This window comes from Pongo pygmaeus, chromosome 20 (assembly GCF_028885625.2).
Source record: "Pongo pygmaeus isolate AG05252 chromosome 20, NHGRI_mPonPyg2-v2.0_pri, whole genome shotgun sequence".
In the NCBI taxonomy this organism is placed as follows: Eukaryota; Metazoa; Chordata; class Mammalia; order Primates; family Hominidae; genus Pongo; species Pongo pygmaeus.
The window spans coordinates 58,181,127-58,202,174 of NC_072393.2; the positions used below are offsets into that span (position 1 = coordinate 58,181,127).

At 41.7% G+C, this 21,048-nt stretch overlaps 1 protein-coding gene across 3 annotated transcripts; it reads right to left on the minus strand.

Moving 5' to 3' along the window:
- Positions 1-2,329: 2,329 nt before the first annotated feature.
- On the minus strand, positions 2,330-20,736 carry ZNF614 (zinc finger protein 614). Of its 3 annotated transcripts, XR_008495631.2 has the most exons (6): positions 19,197-20,736; positions 15,480-15,707; positions 7,843-7,969; positions 7,484-7,579; positions 5,134-6,850; positions 2,330-2,816 (listed from the first exon to the last, which is right to left on the minus strand). XR_008495631.2 is itself a non-coding variant. In XM_054461988.2 (5 exons), exons 2-5 carry the CDS (start codon positions 15,492-15,494, stop codon positions 5,331-5,333), a joined length of 1,758 nt encoding a protein of 585 aa, XP_054317963.2. In that variant the 5' UTR covers positions 15,495-15,707; positions 19,197-20,736; the 3' UTR covers positions 2,891-5,330. The 3 variants fall into 3 exon arrangements, 2 of the variants coding, with proteins under 2 accessions (XP_054317963.2, XP_063513411.1); XM_054461988.2 differs by lacking the exon at positions 2,330-2,816 and having other exon boundaries at positions 2,891-6,850; XM_063657341.1 differs by lacking the exons at positions 2,330-2,816; positions 19,197-20,736 and having other exon boundaries at positions 2,891-6,850; positions 15,470-15,706.
- Between the last annotated feature and the right edge of the window lie 312 nt (positions 20,737-21,048).

Sequence of the window (21,048 nt, forward strand, 5' to 3'; positions counted from 1 at the left end):
GATATTATCATACTTGTCATAATTCGAAGTTCTTAAGCATTACATTATTTCTAGGTATAGGATTGTGTTTCTATATAAATTAGTAAAATGTTTTTGTAGTACAGTCTGTTATTACCCAGTTTAAACTTTTCCTTCTCTGAGCCATGAATTTTAAGAATTGATTCAATAGAACTTTTCTTTGTGAGAACAAATATGTGCAAGGATATTTATGGTGTTGATCTGACAATTATAAGGAAACAAATACTTTTGTGGTTATTGCATAAATTTATTCTTGCATCTCTATATTCACATCTTTGGATAGTATTCTCCATAGTGACTGACTAATGTGTCCAATAGGACAGTAGCAAGCGTAACACAAATGGAGGTGAGAAATAAGCTTGCTCATCAAGGCTTGCTTGTCTCTTAGAGATCTTCCAACCACATTGTAATAAAGCCCAGACTAGCCTCTTGTTGACTGTGTAAAGGCCTCATCCATTCCAGCAGAAGCCCAAATATGTGAAAAAAGCTATTTAGACCATGCAGCCCCAGTCAAAATCCAACCACTAGAGCCTCCGGCCCAGCAGTCCCAACTGTTACTGAACTCTGTGGACAAACATAATGCCATGAGTGGGTGGGGGTCACCTAATCTGCCATCCAAGTGCTTATCCCTGCTCCTAGCCAAACAGGACTTGCCAGCTTGGGTGGTGTCCAAGTAGGGAGAGGCCCTCACTCTTGGATCACCATAAGAGGTGAGACAGCTGGCTCTGCAGGACATTGAAAAAATTGGGTGTGCCTTCCTCTGTAGGGCCACCTGGCAAGGATACAGCTGTCTGCAAACTATGATCACTGCCTGAAGGAGCCCCATGAGCAGAGGATGCCCAAGGCCTTGGGAACCCACCCCTTGCACTAGATTTAATGACTACCCTGCTGGGTTTTGAACTTGCATGGAGCCTGTAGCCCCTTTCTTGTGGCTTTCTCCCTTTTGGAATGGGAATGTTTACCCAATGTCTATACCCCCATTGTATCTTGGAAGCAAATAACTTTTGATTTTACAGGCTCATAGGTAGAAGAGACTTGCCTTGTCTCAGATAAGACTTTGGACTTTTGAGTTAATGCTGGAATGAGTTGAGACTTTGGGGACTCTTAGGAAGGCATGATGGTATTTTACAATGTGAGGACACGAGATTTGTTGGGGAGGGGGACCAGGGGCTGAATGATACAGTTTGGATATTTGTCCCTGCCCAAATCTCATGTTGAAATGTAATCCCCAATGTTAGCCAGGTGTGGTGGCTCACGCCTGTAATCTCAGAACTTTGGGAGGCCGAGGCAGGTGGATCACAAGGCCAGGAGATCGAGACCATCCTGGCTAACACGGTGAAACCCCATCTCTACTAAAAACACACAAAAAAAATTAGCTGGGCGTGGTGGCGGGCGCCTGTAGTCCCAGCCACTCGGGAGGCTGAGGCAGGAGAATGGTGTGAACCCGGGAGGCAGAGCTTGCAGTGAGCCGAGATCGTGCCACTGCACTCCAGCCTGGGTGACAGAGCGAGACTCCATCTCAAAAAAAAAAAAAAAAAAAATGTAATCCCCAATGTTGAAGGTAGGGCCTGGTGGGAGGTGTTTCAGTCATGGGGGTAGATCCCTCATGGCTTGATGCTGCCCTTGCAATAGTGAGTACTAGCAAGATCTAGCTATTTGAGTGTGCAGCACCTACCCCCTCCACTCTGTCTTACTCCTGCTCCCTCCTTCACCTTCCACCATGATTGTAAGCTTCCTGAGGCCTCCCCAGGACCAGATGCCAGTGCTATGCTTCCTGTACAGCCTGTAGAATCATAAGCCAATTAAACCTCTTTTCTTATAAATTATCCAGCCTCAAGTATTTATTTATAGCAATGCAAGAATGGCCTAAAACATGCTGTCTCTACAAAAAAAAAAAAAAAAAAAAAAAAAGCCAGGCATGATGGTGCACACACATAGTCCCACCTACTTGGGAGGATGAGGCAGGAGGAACACTTGAACCCAGGAGTTTGAGGCTGCAGTGAGCTATAATTGCACCACTGCACTCCAGCCTAGGCAACAGGGACTCTTTTGTTTTTGTTTTTGTTTGTTTTTCAGACAGAGCCTATTCCGTCGCCCAGGCCTGGAGTGCAGTGGCAGGATCTCAGCTTACTGCAACCTCTGCCTCCCAGGTTCAAGTGATTCCTGCCTCAGCCTCCCAAGTAATTGGGATTACAGGTGCCAACTGTAGAGCGCCCGATCCTGTCACTATTTGCGGCGCCACTACGTAACCCACACGGACCTAGGGGGACTGAAAAAAGTGGGGGAAACGGGAATAAAAGAGACAAAAGAATATATTTGGAAGAAGGGATCAGGGGACACCTTGCCTCTAGTGGACAAGGGCCTTGAGCTTTACACAGCCCTCCATATTTATTAGGCAAAAGAGATAGTGAGAAGCGGGGTGGAAGAAGGGGTCAGGTGCTCGGTCCAGAGTAGGGTTTGCAAGACGGCATTCTCTAGATGTCCCAGTAGATAACCTCAAGGAGCTCAGCACCACGAAGCGATTGCCCTCAGCAAGCCTTCTGGCAGTGGAAGCAGTCATGAGTTTGCCCACATCATGCATTCATGATAAAGTTTGTTGTTTTATCATACACCCTCCAGTGGAATGCTGAGTTGGTCACATCCCACAGGCCTTCGGCTCCCAACAGCCCACCACCACGCCCAGCTAATTTTTTATGTGTATTTTTAGTAGAGACAGGGTTTCACCACGTTGGCCAGGCTGGTCTTGAACTTCTGACCTCAAGTGATTGCCTGCCTCGGCCTCTCAAGAGACCCTGTCTCTTAAAAAAGAAAAAAAAGAGGTTAAGATTGTAAATCCTAAAAGAAAAGCAAAAGCAAAAGCAAAAGCTGTATGTAGATTTCACAGCATCTTTATTTATAGCACTTAAAACCAGGAAAACAGTGCAAATATATCTCATAGGTGAATGGATAAACAAACTAGTACATCAAATATGTATACTACTCTCTAATATAAACAGCTTTCATCTGGTTAGATACATGGTGGTAAAAAAATAATAATAAAACAACTATTCATCAACTCATATAAACCTTAGGAGTAATTTGCTGAGTGACAAAAATGCCAAAAGCTTACATACTCTCTATCAATAAAAATTCATATAACTTATTTATATAAAATTTATAAAAACCATTTACAAAAACAATTTGATTTTTATCACATTCATGAAATGATGAAATTATACTGATAGGAGAAAAGTGGTTGGCAGAGTTAGGTTTGGATGGAGTGTAAGCATAAAAAGGTAGCATGAGGGACTTGTGTTCATTAGTTTTATGTGGTTGCAGTGGTTACACGAATCTATACATGTAATACAACTTCTTAGAGTACAAACTAAAAAAAGAAAAAAACATGTAAAAATTAGTCAAATCCCAAATAAGATTAGTTTACTTTATAGTATCCTACCAATGTTGTTTTTCTGGTTTTGATAATTATGGTTATGTAGGATATTTTTACTAGAAATTGGTTGAAGGATACTAGCAAAGCCTCTAGACTAGTTTTGCAATTGCGTTTGAGTTCAAATTTATTTAAGTTGAAGGTGGTTTTATAAACTGATCATCTCTATAATCTTAGTTAAGCAAGTCCAAATATGTTGTTATGTTAATATATTTAACATATTCAGTTTCTTTTTAAACTACTTAAGTTTGCTTAATGTACAATTAAGCTTAGAGCCAAAGAAAGGAAAAGAGCTAATCATAATATGGGGTGGTTGTTCTCAAGTATTTTCTGACACCAATAGATTCTGTAATTCTCCCACACCAACTGGGTGTTCTACAATTCAATTCTGACACTAACTTCTCCAAGTTAGTGCAGACTCCACAAGTTAAGAGGCTCAGTCCAAGACTTCCCCCACATCAGATGCCACTCACAAGGACAACCTGCAGTTCTGAATGGTGATAAATTCCAAGTTCCCACTATCCCTACTCAGGTTTGATAATCTGCTACAGGGCTCACAAAACTCAAGAAAACAGTGTACTTTGTTTTACTGGTTATAAAGGACGCAAATGAACACTCAAATGAAGAGGTACATAGAGTAAAGCCTAAAAAGGGTTCTCCTAATCTCAGGAGCCTCTATCCCTATGAAGTTGGAGGTGCACCACCCTCCTAGGCTATTTGGAGTTCTCTTAATCTCATTGTCTAATCTAATCTCCAGCCCCCCTCCCCTTCCAGGAGGTGGGAGAAATGGGGGACAAAGTTTCCATTCTCTAGTTACTTGATCTTCCTAGGGAACAGCCCCATTCTGAGGCTGTCTAGGGGACCAACCATAAGTCACCTCAGTAGTATAATCAGGTGTAATTAAAAGGGCAGTGCTATGAATAACAACAACAGCAAAAACAAAACCAAACCAAAAAAAAACACTCCTATCACTCATGAAATTCTAAGCGTTTTAGGAGCTCTGTGCCAGGAACCAGGAACAAAGACCAAATGTATTTCTTATTATACCACAATTTTACAAAACAGTAAAAATAAACAGTAATGAGACAGTATATTATGGAATCATTGGCAAGGCAACTAGAAATGAGGATTAAGGTATCCTGTCTGAAAATGCACACCAGGTGTATTAGCTGATGTTTAAGGTTACACTTATTAAGAAAAAGCACTCAAATATTCATCATTTTCACCACATTTCATGCCTTCATGAGCTCTTGATAGTTTGCTAAAGGTGTTCCACATTTATTTGATAGCATGTTCGTAACAATTTTACTTTCTATGTGATCTCCTGACAAAATGAAGGAGAGTGCGTCACTGAAATCCTGCCATTAATACTGTCACCTTAAAGTTATTCTCCAGTGTAAACTTTGACACTCACTGAGGTCATATTTCTGAGTAAAGACTTTGTCATGGTCATCATGTTTCTATCAACAATAAGCTCACTTACGTTGAAATCTATGATGAAACCTGATAATAAAGTCTATCTTTCCACAGAAGACTTCCTAGTCTTTCTATTCACAGAATTTATCTCTGTATACTTTTCAGACATATGAGCAGAAATTATTGCTCAAAACATCTCCACATTAATATAGTTTATTCAACGTGTTTTCATTGACAGAAAATATGAGGTAAAAGACCACTAAAGGCACTACCTTATTTACTGTATTCATCAAGTTGATCTCTAGGGCAAATTATTTCACCTCCTGAGGACAGACACACATCTGTCAACAGGCAGCACCATGTTTATGTTCCAATTGGCTAGAAACACACTGATGTTTAATGAAGTCTGAGTTGCCACAAAAGGCATTTCCATAGTCACTGCACTAGTAGGGTTTTCTTCTGCATGAGTTCACTTATAAGGAAGGAGCTGTGACTCTCCATTACAGGAGTTTTCAACTTGACTGATTCTACCCATTTCTCTTGTGTGCATTTTCTTATGTTTGACAAGGTGTGATAAGTGGGAGAAGGCTTTCTCACAATCACTGCATCCATACGGCCTCTCTCCTGTATGCGTTCTTTGATGTACATTGAGTACTGACTTTGTGGTGAAGGCTTTTCCACATTCATTGCACTTATAAGGTTTCTCTCCTGTGTGAATTCTCTGATGGGTAATGAGGCCATATTTGTGTGAATAGGATTTTCCGCACTCGGTACATACAAAGGGAGTCTTTCCTGTATGACATCTCTCATGTTGTATGAGGCATATTTTCTGGCTGAAGGCTTTACCACATTCATTGCATTCATAGGGTTTTTCTCCTGTATGAGTTCGCTGATGTATAATAAGAGTGCGCTTTGTGGTGAAGCCTTTACCACATTCATTGCATATGTAAGATTTCTCTCCTGTATGAGTTCGCTGATGTATAATGAGAGTGCGTTTGACAGTGAAGCCTTTTCCACATTCACTGCATATGTAAGATTTTTCTCCTGTATGGGAGCGCTGATGTACAATGAGATTGCTCTTCACAGTAAAGCCTTTTCCACATTCACTGCACATATAGGGTTTCTCTCCAGTATGAGTTCGCTGATGTACAACAAGATAGCGCTTCATGGTGAAGCCTTTTCCACATTCACTGCATATATAGGGTTTCTCCCCTGTATGAGTTCGCTGATGTACAATGAGATTGCTCTTCACAGTGAAACCTTTTCCACATTCATTGCACACATAAGGTTTCTCTCCACTATGAGTTCGCTGATGAGCAATTAGATAGCGCTTCATTGTAAAGCCCTTTCCACACTCACTGCACATATAGGATTTCTCTTCTGTATGGGTTTCTTGATGTGTAATGAGACTACTCTTCACAGTAGAGCCTTTTCTATATTCATTGGGTATACAGATTTTGTCTCTTGTATTAGTTTTCAGATGCTTAGTGAACAGGACACTTCTGGATAATTTCTCACATTGACCACTTCCAGGATTCTCTTGTATACAAATGTTCTCATGGTAAATGAGCTGAGACTTCCTAAAGAAGGTTTGCTCACATTCAATGCATGCATGGGGTTTCTCAATTTTCTGAGTCCTCTGATGCTTGAAGGCTTGGAATTTAGTATGGATGCGTTTTGCATTTTCAGAATATCTAGTTTTAGTATGCGTACGTTCATGCTTACCATGTAGAAGCGTTTTCTCACCTCCAATAAACTCAACAGGGTTATTTATTCCATGTCTTCTCTTCTGGTTGATTAAACTTAAACTTGATTTCAAGTTTTTTCTGTACAAGTCAAATGTATCATGATTTTGCACTATAGGAAAATGTGTCTTGCTGAGACGTACAATATTTCTAAGTGTATTCTGTCCATTGCATTGCTGCACGCTTTTCAGAAGTCTTTGGTTTGGAGAGTGCTCTTGCAGATGACTGTCAACTTTCCTGATTCCTAAGAAAGAACAGAGTAACAGATTCTTCCACGAGAATTGTATGAGATAAAAATGCTTATGAGGCTGGGCGTGGTGGCTCATGCCTGCAATCCCAGCACTTTGGGAGGCTAAGCAGGGCAGATCACGAGGTCAGGAGTTCAAGACCAGCCTGACCAATGCGGTGAAACCCCGTCTCTACTAAAATTACAAAATTAGCCAGGTGTGGTGGCACGTGCCTGTAATCCCAGCTACTCAGGAGGCTGAGGCAAGAGAATCACTTGATCCCAGGAGGACGAGGTTTCAGTGAGCCGAGATTGGGCCATTGCACTCCAGCCTGGGTGATAGAGCGAGACTCAGTCTCAAAAAAAAAAAAGCTTATGAGATGATTTGCTGGGGGCTGGCTCTTTACTGTCAACTCTATGATCCCAGTATAAAAGGAAATTATGAAGATATAAGCTGAAATAAGTAAGAATCAGATCCAAGAAAAGATAAAAAGTCTTTAAAGCTATAATAACATTAAAAGTTATCAGATGGGGAGATGAGTATATGGTGGAGCTGCTTAGGTACCCTCAGATACTTCACATCTGTGACACCTTTCTTTAATGACTACAATAAGACTCCTATAGCCACTGTCCTTGCTGGTTCTCACTTACCTGGACAATTTTTATTCTGGATTTTAGCATCTGTTATCCATGGTTCTTGTCCATGCGCCAACTTGGAGAGTACATCTGGTTTGCTAGTTTGATACCCTGTTCATGAGGAAAGACAAACACAAACATACTGAACTGGAGTCCAGTATGTCAAGATGGGAAAATAATACATTCGATGAAGAAAACAATTTCAAAGTAAGCATTCTCTCTTACAAGAGATTATACCACTTTGGGGTCAGAAAGGGGACTGAAATGTAACTCTTCCAAACACCACAGTGACTGTAAAGCTTTGATTAGGTGAGCATAGGACGGTGTCTGGGCATTGTAGGCACCTCTAGGTGACACAGGGGAACTATTCTTACCCAGTGATACTAGGTGGTTATAGTTCTCCACCATTACATCCCGGTACAGGTTCTTCTGAGCAGTGTCCAGGAGCTGCCACTCCTCCCAGCTGAATTCCACAGCCACATCCTCCAGGGTCAGTGATTCCTGTAATTACAAAGTCCTATTCAATATGATATAAACTCCTATTGTTAATATAGAAGTATAAGATAATTTTTTTTTAATTTTCACAATACAGCCCGCATCTATATTCCTTTCTCAAATATACTTTGGTAGGAGCAAAATCCTCTATCTATACATTTTAGTGCCTATTTCTAAATATTAAACATAGGCAAATGACATCAGCACAAATAAAACATCCCTACATTACCAATGACTTCACAACCAATATAAGGATCTGTCATGAATAGACTTCACATCTTGAATTCATAAAATAGTGCTTTTAAATAAATGTAAGAGAAAAGATGAAACTATATCTGCATAAAGCACAAAAGGCCCCTAAAGTTGATTAGATTTTTATTTATTTTTTAATTTTTAAAGAGACAGTCTTGCTCTGTAGCCCCAAATGGAGTGCAGTGTCACGGTAATAGCTCAATGCAAACTTGAACTCCTAGGCTCAAGCGACCTTCCCACCTCAGCCTCTCAAGTAACTAGGACTACAGGTGGATGCTACTACCAATTTTTGTAGAGACAGGGTCTTGTTATGTTGACCAGGCTGGTCTTGAAGTCCTGGCCTCAAGAGATCCTCCTGCCTCGGCCTTCCAAAGTGCTGGGATTACAGGTGTGTGCCACTGCACCCAGCAAAAAAAAACTTCTAACAGAAAAACATATATACATATGTGTATTAATGGACAGATTAACAGCATATTAGATACACTGAAGATTATTGGTGAATTGGAATATGTAACTGTGGAAATGGCAGAAAATGCAGTACAGAGAAAAAAAGATAAATCATAACAAAGAAGTTAATAAATATGAAATACAGAGTTGGAAGACCTAGTGTATGCCCACTTATGGTTTCTAAAAGGGAAAATTGTGTAATAGAGAAGCAATATCTATTAATAAATATCTAAAACCTAAAATATTTCAGGACTAAATACCTCAAATCTCAAATTCAGAAATCCCAACAAGTTCAGAGCAGGAAGTCACAACTGGTGTGACACATCAGACTGAAACTACCATACATCAAATGCAAAGGGAAAACTATAGAATCATCAAGAGACAAAAGACAGATTACCTACAAAGAAATAACAAAATATACTGATGACTGACATTTCAACAACAGAATCCAGAAACGTATGGAATACCATCTTCAAAGTCCTGATTCTTGCAACAAAAAAGGCCAATTTTGGAAGGCCATTTGGGATTAAAACACATGGCTAGCAGATGACTTGCTGTCTTACAACCATGATATCAAGGACCTGTTTGTCAACTAAACTGTCATTCTCCTGTTTCACAATAACTTTTCAGAGAACTGCAGAGTGTGAAGTAGAGGTAACTAAGATCCAAGGAAATACTGATAAGAGAATCTATGCTATATTACTGTGTGGGATGCTGCATAGTCAAGAAAGTAGACTCATGAGAGGGCGCAAGTGCTCAAGCCTGGTAAGCTTATCTCATTCCAAAATCTTTATGTGAGATGTCTATTGACTGGGTAAGTGTAAAGTTAAATTTCTACCTCACTCCACAGTCCAAAAGAATTTATTACTGGATGGAAATCTTGCAAGCCAACTCTAAGGTGTCCTCTGATAATCTCATTCTCTAGCTGCAGTGACTTCTAACATCAACTACCTGGGTTAGGCCAAACTTCCCAGGTTAAAAGCACAATCCTCCACAAGACTGCCCTCACTTCAGACACGAGCTGCAAGCTTAAGGTTACAAAGACCACCCTCAACTCCAGCGAGCTGGCTACAAATGTGTGGAGCTATCATGACTCCCTCAGGTTTAATAACTTGATAGAACAACTCAGAGAACCCAAGAAAGTGCTGTGTTTACAACTGGCACTTTACTATTGCAAAATGACACAAATCAGAATCAGCTAAAGGAAAATATGCACAGGTTGAGGTCTGGGAAGGTTCCAAACACAAAGCTGCTGACTGTCCTCTCCTCATGGAATCGTGGGTGGCATTACAACTTCCTGACTACATCATGTAACAATATTCAAGAGTACTTGCCAGCCAGCAAGGCGCACCTAAACTTTGATGTCCAGAGATTTTATTGAGACTTCATTATGTAGGCACAGTTTATTGAAGCATTGCCCATGTAGCTGAGTTCAGTCTCCAGTTCCCTCCCCTTCCTGACTGGTATTACATGGCTCAAAGCCACAACTCTCTAATCACTTAGTGCTCTTTTTGGCATGGGCAGCCTCTATCCAGAGTTATGTCATTGCCATAAATTATCTAGGGACCCACTATGAGTCACTGCTATACATATAAACAATCAAATATGAGTGGCCCACCATGAATGACAGAGACACTCTTATAACTTGGGTAATTACAAGGGTTTAGAGGTTACCTCCCAGGAATGAAAACAAAGGCTAGCCAAATTCTTTATTACACTCTAGGTGTTCCTGCCCCTGTGCAGTACCATCCTCCTGAGTATCAAGTGGCCTAAAAGCTTGTTTCTAAAGAAAAGCATACAGCAAAAGTGACAAGATGCCACTTTAAGATTACACTCTATGACTTCCATCTTGCTAGCAGAATCTGTCATTTTCTAGCTTTGATTAAACAATTTGGCATATAGGGGACGTGCATGTGACAAAAAAACTAAAGGTGGGCTTAGATAAACAGACAGGTAGAAACTGAGGACCTCAATTAAACTGCCTCATTTCTCATTCTGGAAATGAATCCTCCCAACAACCAAATAAGTGAGCTTAGAAGCGCATCTTTTCGCATTTCAGCCTTCAGATCAGATTCCAACCCAGCTAACACCTTGACTACAACCCCCATGAGAGACTGTGAATCAAAGTAGCCAGGTAAGCCATGCCCTTATTCCTGAGCCACAGAAAGTGTGAGATTTTTTTTTTAAGTGTTGTTTCAAGTCACTACATTTGGGAATAATTTCTTAAGTACTAATAGACAATGAATATAAGATGTAAACTTAAGAAGAACTTATGAGGCCAGGAGTGGGGCACATATCTGTAATTACAGTACTTCCAGAGGATAGTTTGAGCCCAGGAGTTTGAGACCAACCTGAGCAACATAGTGAGACCCTGTCTCTATTCTCTACAAAGAACAAAAAATTAGGTGGGTGTGGCAGTGGATGCCTGTGGTCTCAGCTATTCAGGAGGCTAAGGCAGGCAGATGGTGGTTGAGACTGCAGTGAGCCATCATTGTGCTACTCCACTCCATCTTGGGTAAGAGAGCAAGTCCCTGTCTCAAATAAAGAAAAAAAAAGGAATAAATGAAAACATGTTCATAATATAAGTAAAAAGCTTTAAAAAAAATGACTTCTGCATGGGAAAAAATATTTTGAACAAGCTAAAAGAGAAGTAAGACTCTAGAAAAATATTTGCAATATATAAAAGGATCAATATCCAGTCAAGATAAACAATTATAAATCAGTAAGACCACAAAAAAATTAAATGAGCAAAGACTAAAGACACTTTATGACAGAATAAATAATCCAAAGAAACAACAAAGAGACGAGAAGGATCTGAACCTCACTGGTGAATGGGAAAATGCAAAATAAGGCAAAATAATACTGGATCATCTAGATCATGGAAAATAAACAATTTGATAACATAGTAAGTGTTGGCAAGATTTGCAGCACTGAATGTTCTTTTTGCGCAGTGTTTTCCAACACTAACAACCAATTCTCCAATTATCTAAACACAAACTAGATGTCCAACAATTCAATTCAATTCTGACACTATCTGTGTCAGAATCCACAGATTTAAGGGTTCAATCCCACAAGACTGCCTCCTCTTGAGTTCCTCTGCCCGGCCGCCCCACTGTCTGGGAAGTGAGGAGCACCTCTGCCCAGCCGCCCACCATCTGGGAAGTCAGGAGCGCCTCTGCCCGGCCACCCCACACTGCCACCACCGTCTGGTGAGGAGCGCCTCTGCCTGACCGCCGCAACGTCTGGGAAGTGAGGAGCGCCTTTGCCCGGCTGCTGTGCAACCCTCCAAGTGTGAAGTGACAGCCTTGTGTGTGATCTTTCTGCCCTCCTCAAGTCTGCATTTTTGACATTAAAGTTTACTTTTCAATTAAAATTTTTAAATTGGAGAATATATAATTTAAAAAAAAAAAAAAGACTGCCTCCACTTAAGATGCCAGTCACAAGTCCTGGGCTACCAGTATTTCTGACTAACTGGCTATAAATTAGGGGCTCCCACAAACCCCTCCTCAGGTTTGATAATTTACTAGAACAGTCATAGAACTCAGGAAACACTTTACCTATGGTACCTAGTTAATAATAAAGGATATAACTCAGGAACAGCCAGACTGAAGAAATGCATAGGGCAAGATATGGAAGAGGGTGTGCCAAGCTTCCATTCCTCTCTGGGTGTGGCATCCTCCGAGCACCCTGGTATGTTCACCAACCTGAAGCTTGTTCAAGAGTACAAAAAATTAGCCGAGTGTGGTGGTGGGTGCCTGTAGTCCCAGCTACTCAGGAGGCTGAGGCAGGAGAATGGCGTGAATCCGGAGGCGGAGCTTGCAGTGAGCCAAGATCACGCCACTGCCCACCAGCCTGGGCGTCAGAGTGAGACGCTGTCTCAAAAAAAAAAAAAAAAAAAGAAAAGAAAAAAACTCACAGCCTGGGCGACAGAGCAAGACTCCGTCTCAAAAAAATAATAATAATAAATAAAACTTTTTTTTTTTTTTTGAGACGGAGTCTTGTTCTGTTGCTCAGGCTGGAGTGCAGTGGCGCGATCTCAGCTCACTGCAACCTCCACCTCCCGGGTTCAAGGGATTCTCCTGCCTCAGCCTCCCGAGTAGCTAGGACTACAGGTGCGTGCCACCACGCCCAGCTAATTTTTTTTTTTTTTTTTTTTTTTTTTTTGAGACGGCATCTTGCTCTGTCGCCCAGGCTGGAGTGCAATGGCATGATTTCAGCTCACTGCAACCTCCGCCTCCCGGGTTCAAGCAATTCTCCTGCCTCAGCCTCCCGAGTAGCTGGGACTACAGGCGCCCGTCACCATGCCCAGCTAATTTTTATACTTTTAATAGAGCCGGGTTTCACGATGTTGGCCAGGATGGTCTCGATCTCTTGACCTTGTGATCTGCCCGCCTCGGCCTCCCAAAATGCTGGAATTACAGGCGTGAGCCATCGCGCCTGGCCTAATTTTTGTATTTTTAGTAGAGACTGGCTTTCACCATGTAGGCCAGGATGGTCTCGATCTCTTGACCTCATGATCCGCCTGGGATTACAGGCGCGAGCCACCATGCCCGGCCTGTTCAGGAGTTTTTATAGAACTTACTCTCCAGTCCATTCCTCCTTTCAGTTCCAATCCTCTAATTGCTTGGTCTTTCTGGGGACCAGTCTTATCCTGACACTATCTAGAGGTCTCATCATTAGTCACCTCATGAGCAGAAATTCAGGTTTCCTTATGAATAACAAAAGACACACCTATTCCTCAGGAAGAAATTCCAAGGGTTTTAAGCATACTGTGCCATGAACTGGGAACAACGACCAAATATACTTCTTATCCATGTCACTTTCTATATACCAGATTGTGAAAAATAAATATACATTTGTTCTCTGCCCTCCAAATCTTTGGAATTGCTGAAGTGTCTTTTATATGCTATTGAGATGACTGGTGCCTGGGGCTCTTCCATGGCCTCAGGAAGACAGCTGGTTGCCAGGGGAACCAACCTTGTGACAGACAGTTGGAACTTTCAGTCTCACCTCTCCAACCAACCCCTGACCTCTGTAGAAGGGAGAGGTGATGGAAAATGAGCTTACCACCAATAGTTAATGAATTAATAAATTATGCCTATGTAATGAACCCACCAAAGCAATAAAAGGATGAGGTTGAGAGCTTCCAGGCTGCTGAACATAGGGCAGTCCTGGGAGGGCAGAATACCCAGAAAGGGCATGGAAGCCCTGAGGCCCTTCCCCATTACCTGACCTATGCATCTTTTCCAACTGGCCTTTCCTGAGTTTTACCCTTTCATAATAAGCCAGTAATCTAGTAAGTAAACTGTCTTCCTGCATTTTTTGAGCCTTCTAGCAGATGAACAGATCCAAGAAGGGGGTTGTGCGGACATCCAATTGGTAGCCAAGTCCAAAAGAAACTGTGAGTAACCTGGGGACCCAGCACTTTTCAGGGGGGCAGTCTTGTGGGACTGAGTCCTCAACCTGTGGAGTCTGTCCTAAGTCTAGGCAATTAGTGTCAGAATTGAGTAAATTTTAGAGTACCTAATACGTATGGAGAATTGAATTGATGTGTGGGAAAAAACCCACATATCTGGTGTCAGATGTGGGGAAAAGAAAGAGAGATCAGACTGTTACTGTGTCTATGTAGAAAGAAGTAGACATAAGAGACTCCATTTTGTTCTGTACTAAGAGAAATTCTTCCACCTTGAGATGCTGTTAATCTGTAACCCTAGCCCCAACCCTGTGCTAGCAGAAATACGTGCTGTGTTGACTCAAGGTTTAATGGATTTAGGGCTATGCAGAATGTGCTCTGTTAAAAAAGTGCTTGAAGGCAGTATGCTTGTTAAAAGTCATCACCATTCTCTAATCTCAAGTACCCAGGGACACAATACACTGCGGACTAGGAAAGCCAGGTATTGTCCAAGGTTTCTCCCCAAGTGATAGCCAGAGATATGGCCTCGTGGGAAGGGAAAGACCTGACTGTCCCCCAGCCCGACACCGGGGGACACTCGTAAAGGGTCTGTGCTGAGGAGGATTAGAAAAAGAGGAAGGCCTCTTTGCAGTTGAGATAAGAGGAAGGCATCTGTCTCCTGCCAACTACTTGGGAGGCTGAAGCAAGAGAATGGCATGAACCTGGGAGGCAGAGCTTGCAGTGAGCCAAGACTGCGCCACTACACTCCAGGCTGGGCGACAGAGCAAGACTCCGTCTCAAAATAAATAAATTAATTAATTAATAATAAAAAAAAAGTTGGTTGGCAGGCACCAGCATGCAAAGAATGCCAACATACCAAAAATGGTCTGGAGTATGTACATTAAAATGACAACCATAGGTCCTTCTTGAGTGGTGATTCATGTATCATTGTAATGGTCAAAAGTTGAACTACCAACAAAGCATGCATTCTTTCATATTGAGTCTACTTTTTTTTCCTTCTTTTTGAGACAGGGTCTTACTTCGTCACCCAGGTTGGAGTGCAGTGGTGCAAACATGGCTCACTGTAGCCTCGTCCTCCTGAGCTCTAGCAATTCTCCCACCTTAGCCTCCGAAGTAGCTGGGACTACAGGTGTGCACCACCACACCCAGCTAATTTTTGTATTTTTTTTTAGAGATGGGGTTTCACCATGTTGCCCAGGCTGGTCTTGAACTCCTGAGCTCAAGCGATCCGGAATCTACTTCTTAAGGCAGAATGAACCCCCACCTCTACTCCCAAAAGCAATCTAAGTTAATTTCTCCCTAGAACACAATTATCCCAGTATATACTTAAGTTCAACTGACTTTTTCAGGCCACCATAAATCTATCAAAAAATCAAAGGGAAAATATAACAAACCAAAAATCACCTGGGTCTTGATCATTTTCTTCTGTGCTCAGAAAATAGTGGATAACATGGACTATACTTCTTTGTATCTTCTGCATTTGCCATGAAGTTTTTGAAGTTTTCCTAGTCAGAAATATTAGTGTCCACTTAAAGTTGTCCCCAGAAATTATGCTATCCAAGGCCAGCAACCTCCTTCTTCCTTCATTGCTTCACTTGAGTTATCTTGCTTCTGGGAGCCAGGACCTGAGGACTGATAAACAAAATGGCTTTAAGTGTACATTAACTTTTAACAAGTTAATGATGACTTTTAGCAAGGATACTGCCTTCAAGCACTTTTTTAACAAAGCACATCCTGCACAGCCCTAAATCCATTAAACCTTGAGTCAACACAGCACATGTCTCTGCAAGCACAGGGTTGGAGCTAGGGTTACAGATTAACAGCATCTCAAGGCAGAAGAATTTCTCTTAGTACAGAACAAAATGGAGTCTCTTATGTCTACTTCTTTCTGCATAGACACAGTAACAGTCTGATCTCTCTTTTCCCCAGACACCTGCCTCTGAGGCATTGTGCTGTGCTGTTCTGCTTTCCCACCTTCTCTATAATAGTCATGCCACTTCTACTTTACAAAGGAAAGGCATAGCTTTCACACATTTAGAACCATGAAAACCTCTGAGGCACCAAATAAAGGAACTGTTAGGACCGCCTTAGGGCTGGAGGTGAGACATGCTGGCGGCAATACTGCTCTTTATTGCACCGAAATGTTTGTGTGCATACACATCAAGGCACAGCACCTTTCCTTAAACTTATTTATGATACAGAGACCTCTGCTCACATGTTTTCCTGCTGAACCTCTCCCCACTGTTACCTATTGTCCTGCCACATCCCCCTCTCCGAGATGGTAGAGATAGTGATCAATAAATACTGAGTGAACTCAGAGACCAGTGCCGATGTGGGTCCTCCGTATGCTGAGCGCCAGGCTCCTGGGCCCACTTTTCTTTCTCTATGCTTTGTCTCTGTCTCTTATTTCTTTTCTCAGTTTCTCGTCCCACCTGACAAGAAACATCCACAGATTGTGGAGGGGCTGGCTCCCTTCAAGGTGAATTCTCAGACAGATCAACTTTAGGAAAGAGAACACATGGAAGGCTCCAAGAATGTCTCTAAAAACCGTGTGTGCCCATGTACTGGTTCAAAAGTCTCTGTAAGCTCTACGGGTATACATACCTCGTGTCAAGACCAATGTACTAAGCAAATCACAAGAACTGTCTCATTTCACATTATGCGCTAAAGGAGTAACTTTACCCAAGAGAGCTTTGTCCTTTGCCCACAGTTCCTATGAGGCAAACTCTAAGCCTTGGAATACGCTGCTTGATATAACTGTCTTTGGTTATCAGGGCAATTTAAGCCATGCCAAACTGTCTATCCTAATAATGTGGTTTACTGTGGGAGGCCTTGGACCACATGGTATTAGTTTGATATGTGGAAGAGCTGGAGATTGAAGTCAGCCTCATAGGCAGTCAACTGTGTGTATGTTAACTGATATCCAATAAAACTCTGAACACCAAGGCCTAGGTGAGTGGCAACAATGGTTACAATGGCTGGCAATAATAATATAAGGGTGTATATATAAGGATACGATAATTTAAAAATGTATGAAGCAAAACAGAATGAGAGAGGATTAGACAATTCAACAATAATAATTGCGACATCACCCTACTGGCAATAATAAAGAAAACAAATAGAAACTCAGCAAGGATACTGAAAACTTGAACATTATCAACCAGCTAGACTTAACTAACATTTAACACTGCACTCAACAGCAGTTTTTTTCAAAAGCACGTTATATGCTTTTGAACATATACACTCAACAACTGCACTCAACAACATTTTTTTCAAAAGCACATGTTATATTTTCCAGGAAAGATAATATCCCATGTGATAGCCTGAGATAGGGCCTCGTGGGAAGGGAAAGACCTGACCGTCCCCTAGCCCCACACCCGTAAAGGGTCTGTGCTGAGGAAGATTAGTAAAAGAGGAAGGCCTCTTTTACTGGGATATGCTGGGATATAAAACAAGTGTCAATAAATTCTAAATATATTTTCCAACCACAACAATTTAATTATAAATCAATATCAGAATGAAATTTAGAAGATATCCAAATATTTGGAAATAAAATAGCACAGATCTGAATAACCATGGTTAAAAAGAAAATCATGAGCCAGGCACGGTGTGGCTCACACCTGTAATTCCAGCACTTTGGGAGGCTGAGATGGGTGGATCACTTGAGGCCAGAAGTTCCACACCAGACTGGCCAACATGGTGAAACCCCACGTCTACTAAAAATACAAAAAATTAGCCAGGCACGGTGGCGCGCGCCTGTAATCCCAGCTATTCAGGAGGTCAAGATGGAAGAATCACTTGAACCCAGGAGGTGGGAGCGGGGACCGCACCATCGCACTCCAGCAATGGCGAGAACAAGACCTTGTCTCAAAAAAAGAAAAAAAAGGAGAGAGAGGAAAAAGAAAATCACATGGGAAATTGGACAATATTTTGAACTGACTGGAAGCAAAAACACAACATAAACATTAATTAGCTGTCCCTAAAGGAGTTGTTTTTAAAAAATAACTTTAAATCAGAAAAGAAAAAAAAACCTGTATCAGAAAAGAAAACACCCTCATATGATTACTCATTGTCCAAACTGAAAAACTACAAAACGAGGAGCAATTAAAACACAAACCAATTTGACTGAAAAAATAAAGAGGAAAGTGGAAATCGGTGAAAAAAAAAAACAGAAACACATTTTTTTAAAAAGCGCCCGACGAAAAATACGAAAAGTGACTGAAAAGATCAATAAAATTGATACCCATTAATTAGAGTGATCAAGGGAAAAAGACACAAGTTACCTTGTGTCTAAAGAAAGGCATAGCTTTCACACATTTAGAACCTTATTTTATTGCCCCAGGGTGTAAAAGCCTCCGAGGCACCAAATAAAGGAACTGTCAGAAATATTAGGGTCCTTTATTAAAGGTAAGTGCACAGCAGCAGTGACAATCAGGAATGTAAGATGTAACATTATCACTGCTGACTCTACAAAACTTAAACAGCTTATGAAGTGACGTCATGAATTTTACGTCACAGATCTCTGTCTCCCTATGAGAAGAGTGGCGATGTGGAAAGACAAAAAAGTTTTTGGTATGGACCGCGGGGACGGATTTGAACTTGATGGAGGGAAGTGGATTTGAGCAGAGGAAATGCAGCCTTCAAGTCTGTCCCCGCATTCAAGGTTTCAACCAATTATCAAGGGGCCCTGGACCTCCTCACACACTGACAGTCCCTACCAGGCTTCTCCGTGACTCAGCCCTATATTAAATCCCATATGAAACCCCAAACACGCCTAGGAAATCGAGAAGACATCTCCCCAACCCAGACATCTCTAAGGCTGAGCCCCACACTAAATCGCGACCCTGAACGAGGCCCCCGCGTTCACGGGTACAACCTTCTCACTCCAGTTCCCAATCACTGAGCCCCACAAGCCAAGTGACTCACAAGGGCCCCAAACCCAGACAGAGTCGGACTCGTCGCTGATTTCCTCAGACTCTTCATCCCTACAGCCAAAGGCCCCGTCATTAACGCCCCGCTTCCTCAGCGACTGCCTTCAAATACAGCTCCAATGAGGATGCTCCACGCACCATCGGTACACAGACCCACAGGCCGCGAGTCCATGCCCAGAACTCGACTCACCCGATCCCGAACCTCTCCAGACACCACTGGCAGCGACAGAACGCAGCATCCACGTCCGAAAACGCTTCCTATTCAGACGCGCTTCTGCGCGGCCTACCGGAAGCTGAGCGGTGAGGACGATGAAGTGAGAGGAAGACCACAGAGCCTGCCCCGGATCGCGAGTTCAGACTGCGGGCGCCGCTCTATGAGGTCACAGGGCTGCGCCCATCGCAGCGTTTCTGACAGGAGCGGCCATAATGGCTGTGGGAATCACTCTTAGCCACCTCAGTGCCTTTGTCTCTTCGTTACAAGGGACACTCAAGAGTCGGGTGCCCAGCCAAGGCCAACACGGCGCAGTGGCATTCTATTCAGTCTGCTGTGGGAAAAAAGATGGCGGCGCCCTTTGTGCCCATTATAGCTGAGAGTGGAGCCTTAGCTGGAGCACCATGGGCACGGCCATCGTAGAGGAAGGCAGCGGCCGTATGGCAGAGAAGATGCTCATATCCAGGACAATTTGGAAAAATAAACAAGGTTTGAAGAGGCCACGGTGCTAGCCAGGAAGCGGTCACAGAGTTGCCAAAACCAGTGGTCACTGAAAGTGTTAGATTTGGGGATAGGGCGGGGGTTGTGGACTGGGTAAGTCTTTTTTGTAGGTTAGATTAGACTCTGACTGAATGGACGAAGCCGAGAATAGGAGTAATGCTCCATTAAATGCTAATACCCACATGGGGCTTGCTATTAAAACTACTGCCAGTGGGGAAGGGAATGAGGAGGTGAAGGTGCAACTGTGTTAATATCTACATGTTTCCTTCCAGAAGTAAAGGAAGATGACAGTGGGGCATTTAAGAATATGAAATTATTAGAATGCGATCATCCTACTTTGCAATGTTTCCAGATTTTTTAAAAAGTCACACTTAAAAAATATTAGTTCTATTTTTGCAGATGTTGGCGTTGTAACTGTAGAAGATTTAAGTAAATATTGTATTTTTGGAAGGCAACCTAGAGCCAATTTAATTTTTTCGTTTTCTTTGACACAGCAATTCTAAAAGCTATTTAGTCAAAAGCTGTCTTAATATTAACCACAACTTTTGTAATTTACAAAAAAAGGGAATTACAATGAGATGAATACTTTGGTAAATTATGGAACATCTGCTCAACTGTAAGAGTATATATCAATTTAAAAGAATACACTACAATTGTTTTATAAAAAAGAAAAAACTTTGTCAGAGGACAAAAAAATGATCTGCAGGATAGTATATATTTTATGGTCTTGTTATTGGAAGAAATCATAAACATCTTTTGGAAAATTGTGATTGGTTAAACAAGACATTTAGTTTGAATCAATATTGTTTGTGTTCATAGGTAGAGAATGCCATGTTTTTACTTGAAAAATATTCCCAATTTATACTTAATTTTACTATCTTTGTATCATAATCTTGAATATATTATAAAACATGTTGATCTTAGAAAAAAATTAGGTATGATGATGTATAAGTTCATGGCATGATAAATGCAAATAACAGACTGTTTTCTTTCAGAAAATAAATATACTCATGCATTTGAAAAATTCTGGAGAATATACTAACAATATTTGACTGTTCCGTACAATTATGGTGACTTAAAATTTCTTCATTTTACTTACGTTTTGTAATTTCTAGAGAATAAGAATTTCATGTTCGTATAATTTCTTGAGTGTTATAACATTCCATCCAGGATTAAATTTCAGCCCCGTTCATCTGGAACGGTATGTAAGTTTAGCACCTGGTCCACAGGACTATGAGCAGCCCATGATGGGACCCTCACTGATCATTTCCAGGAGTGGGCTGATACAACTTTGCTGTGGCAGGCTGTGCTGATTCACGGGACAAGGAAG

Coding starts and splice junctions, on each gene's coding strand:
- ZNF614 (XM_054461988.2), bottom strand. Junction 7,580..7,842: donor TAACCACCTAGTATCACTGG/GTAAGAATAGTT, acceptor CCTCATGAACAG/GGTATCAAACTAGCAAACCA. Junction 6,851..7,483: donor CCAGAATAAAAATTGTCCAG/GTAAGTGAGAAC, acceptor GTTCTTTCTTAG/GAATCAGGAAAGTTGACAGT.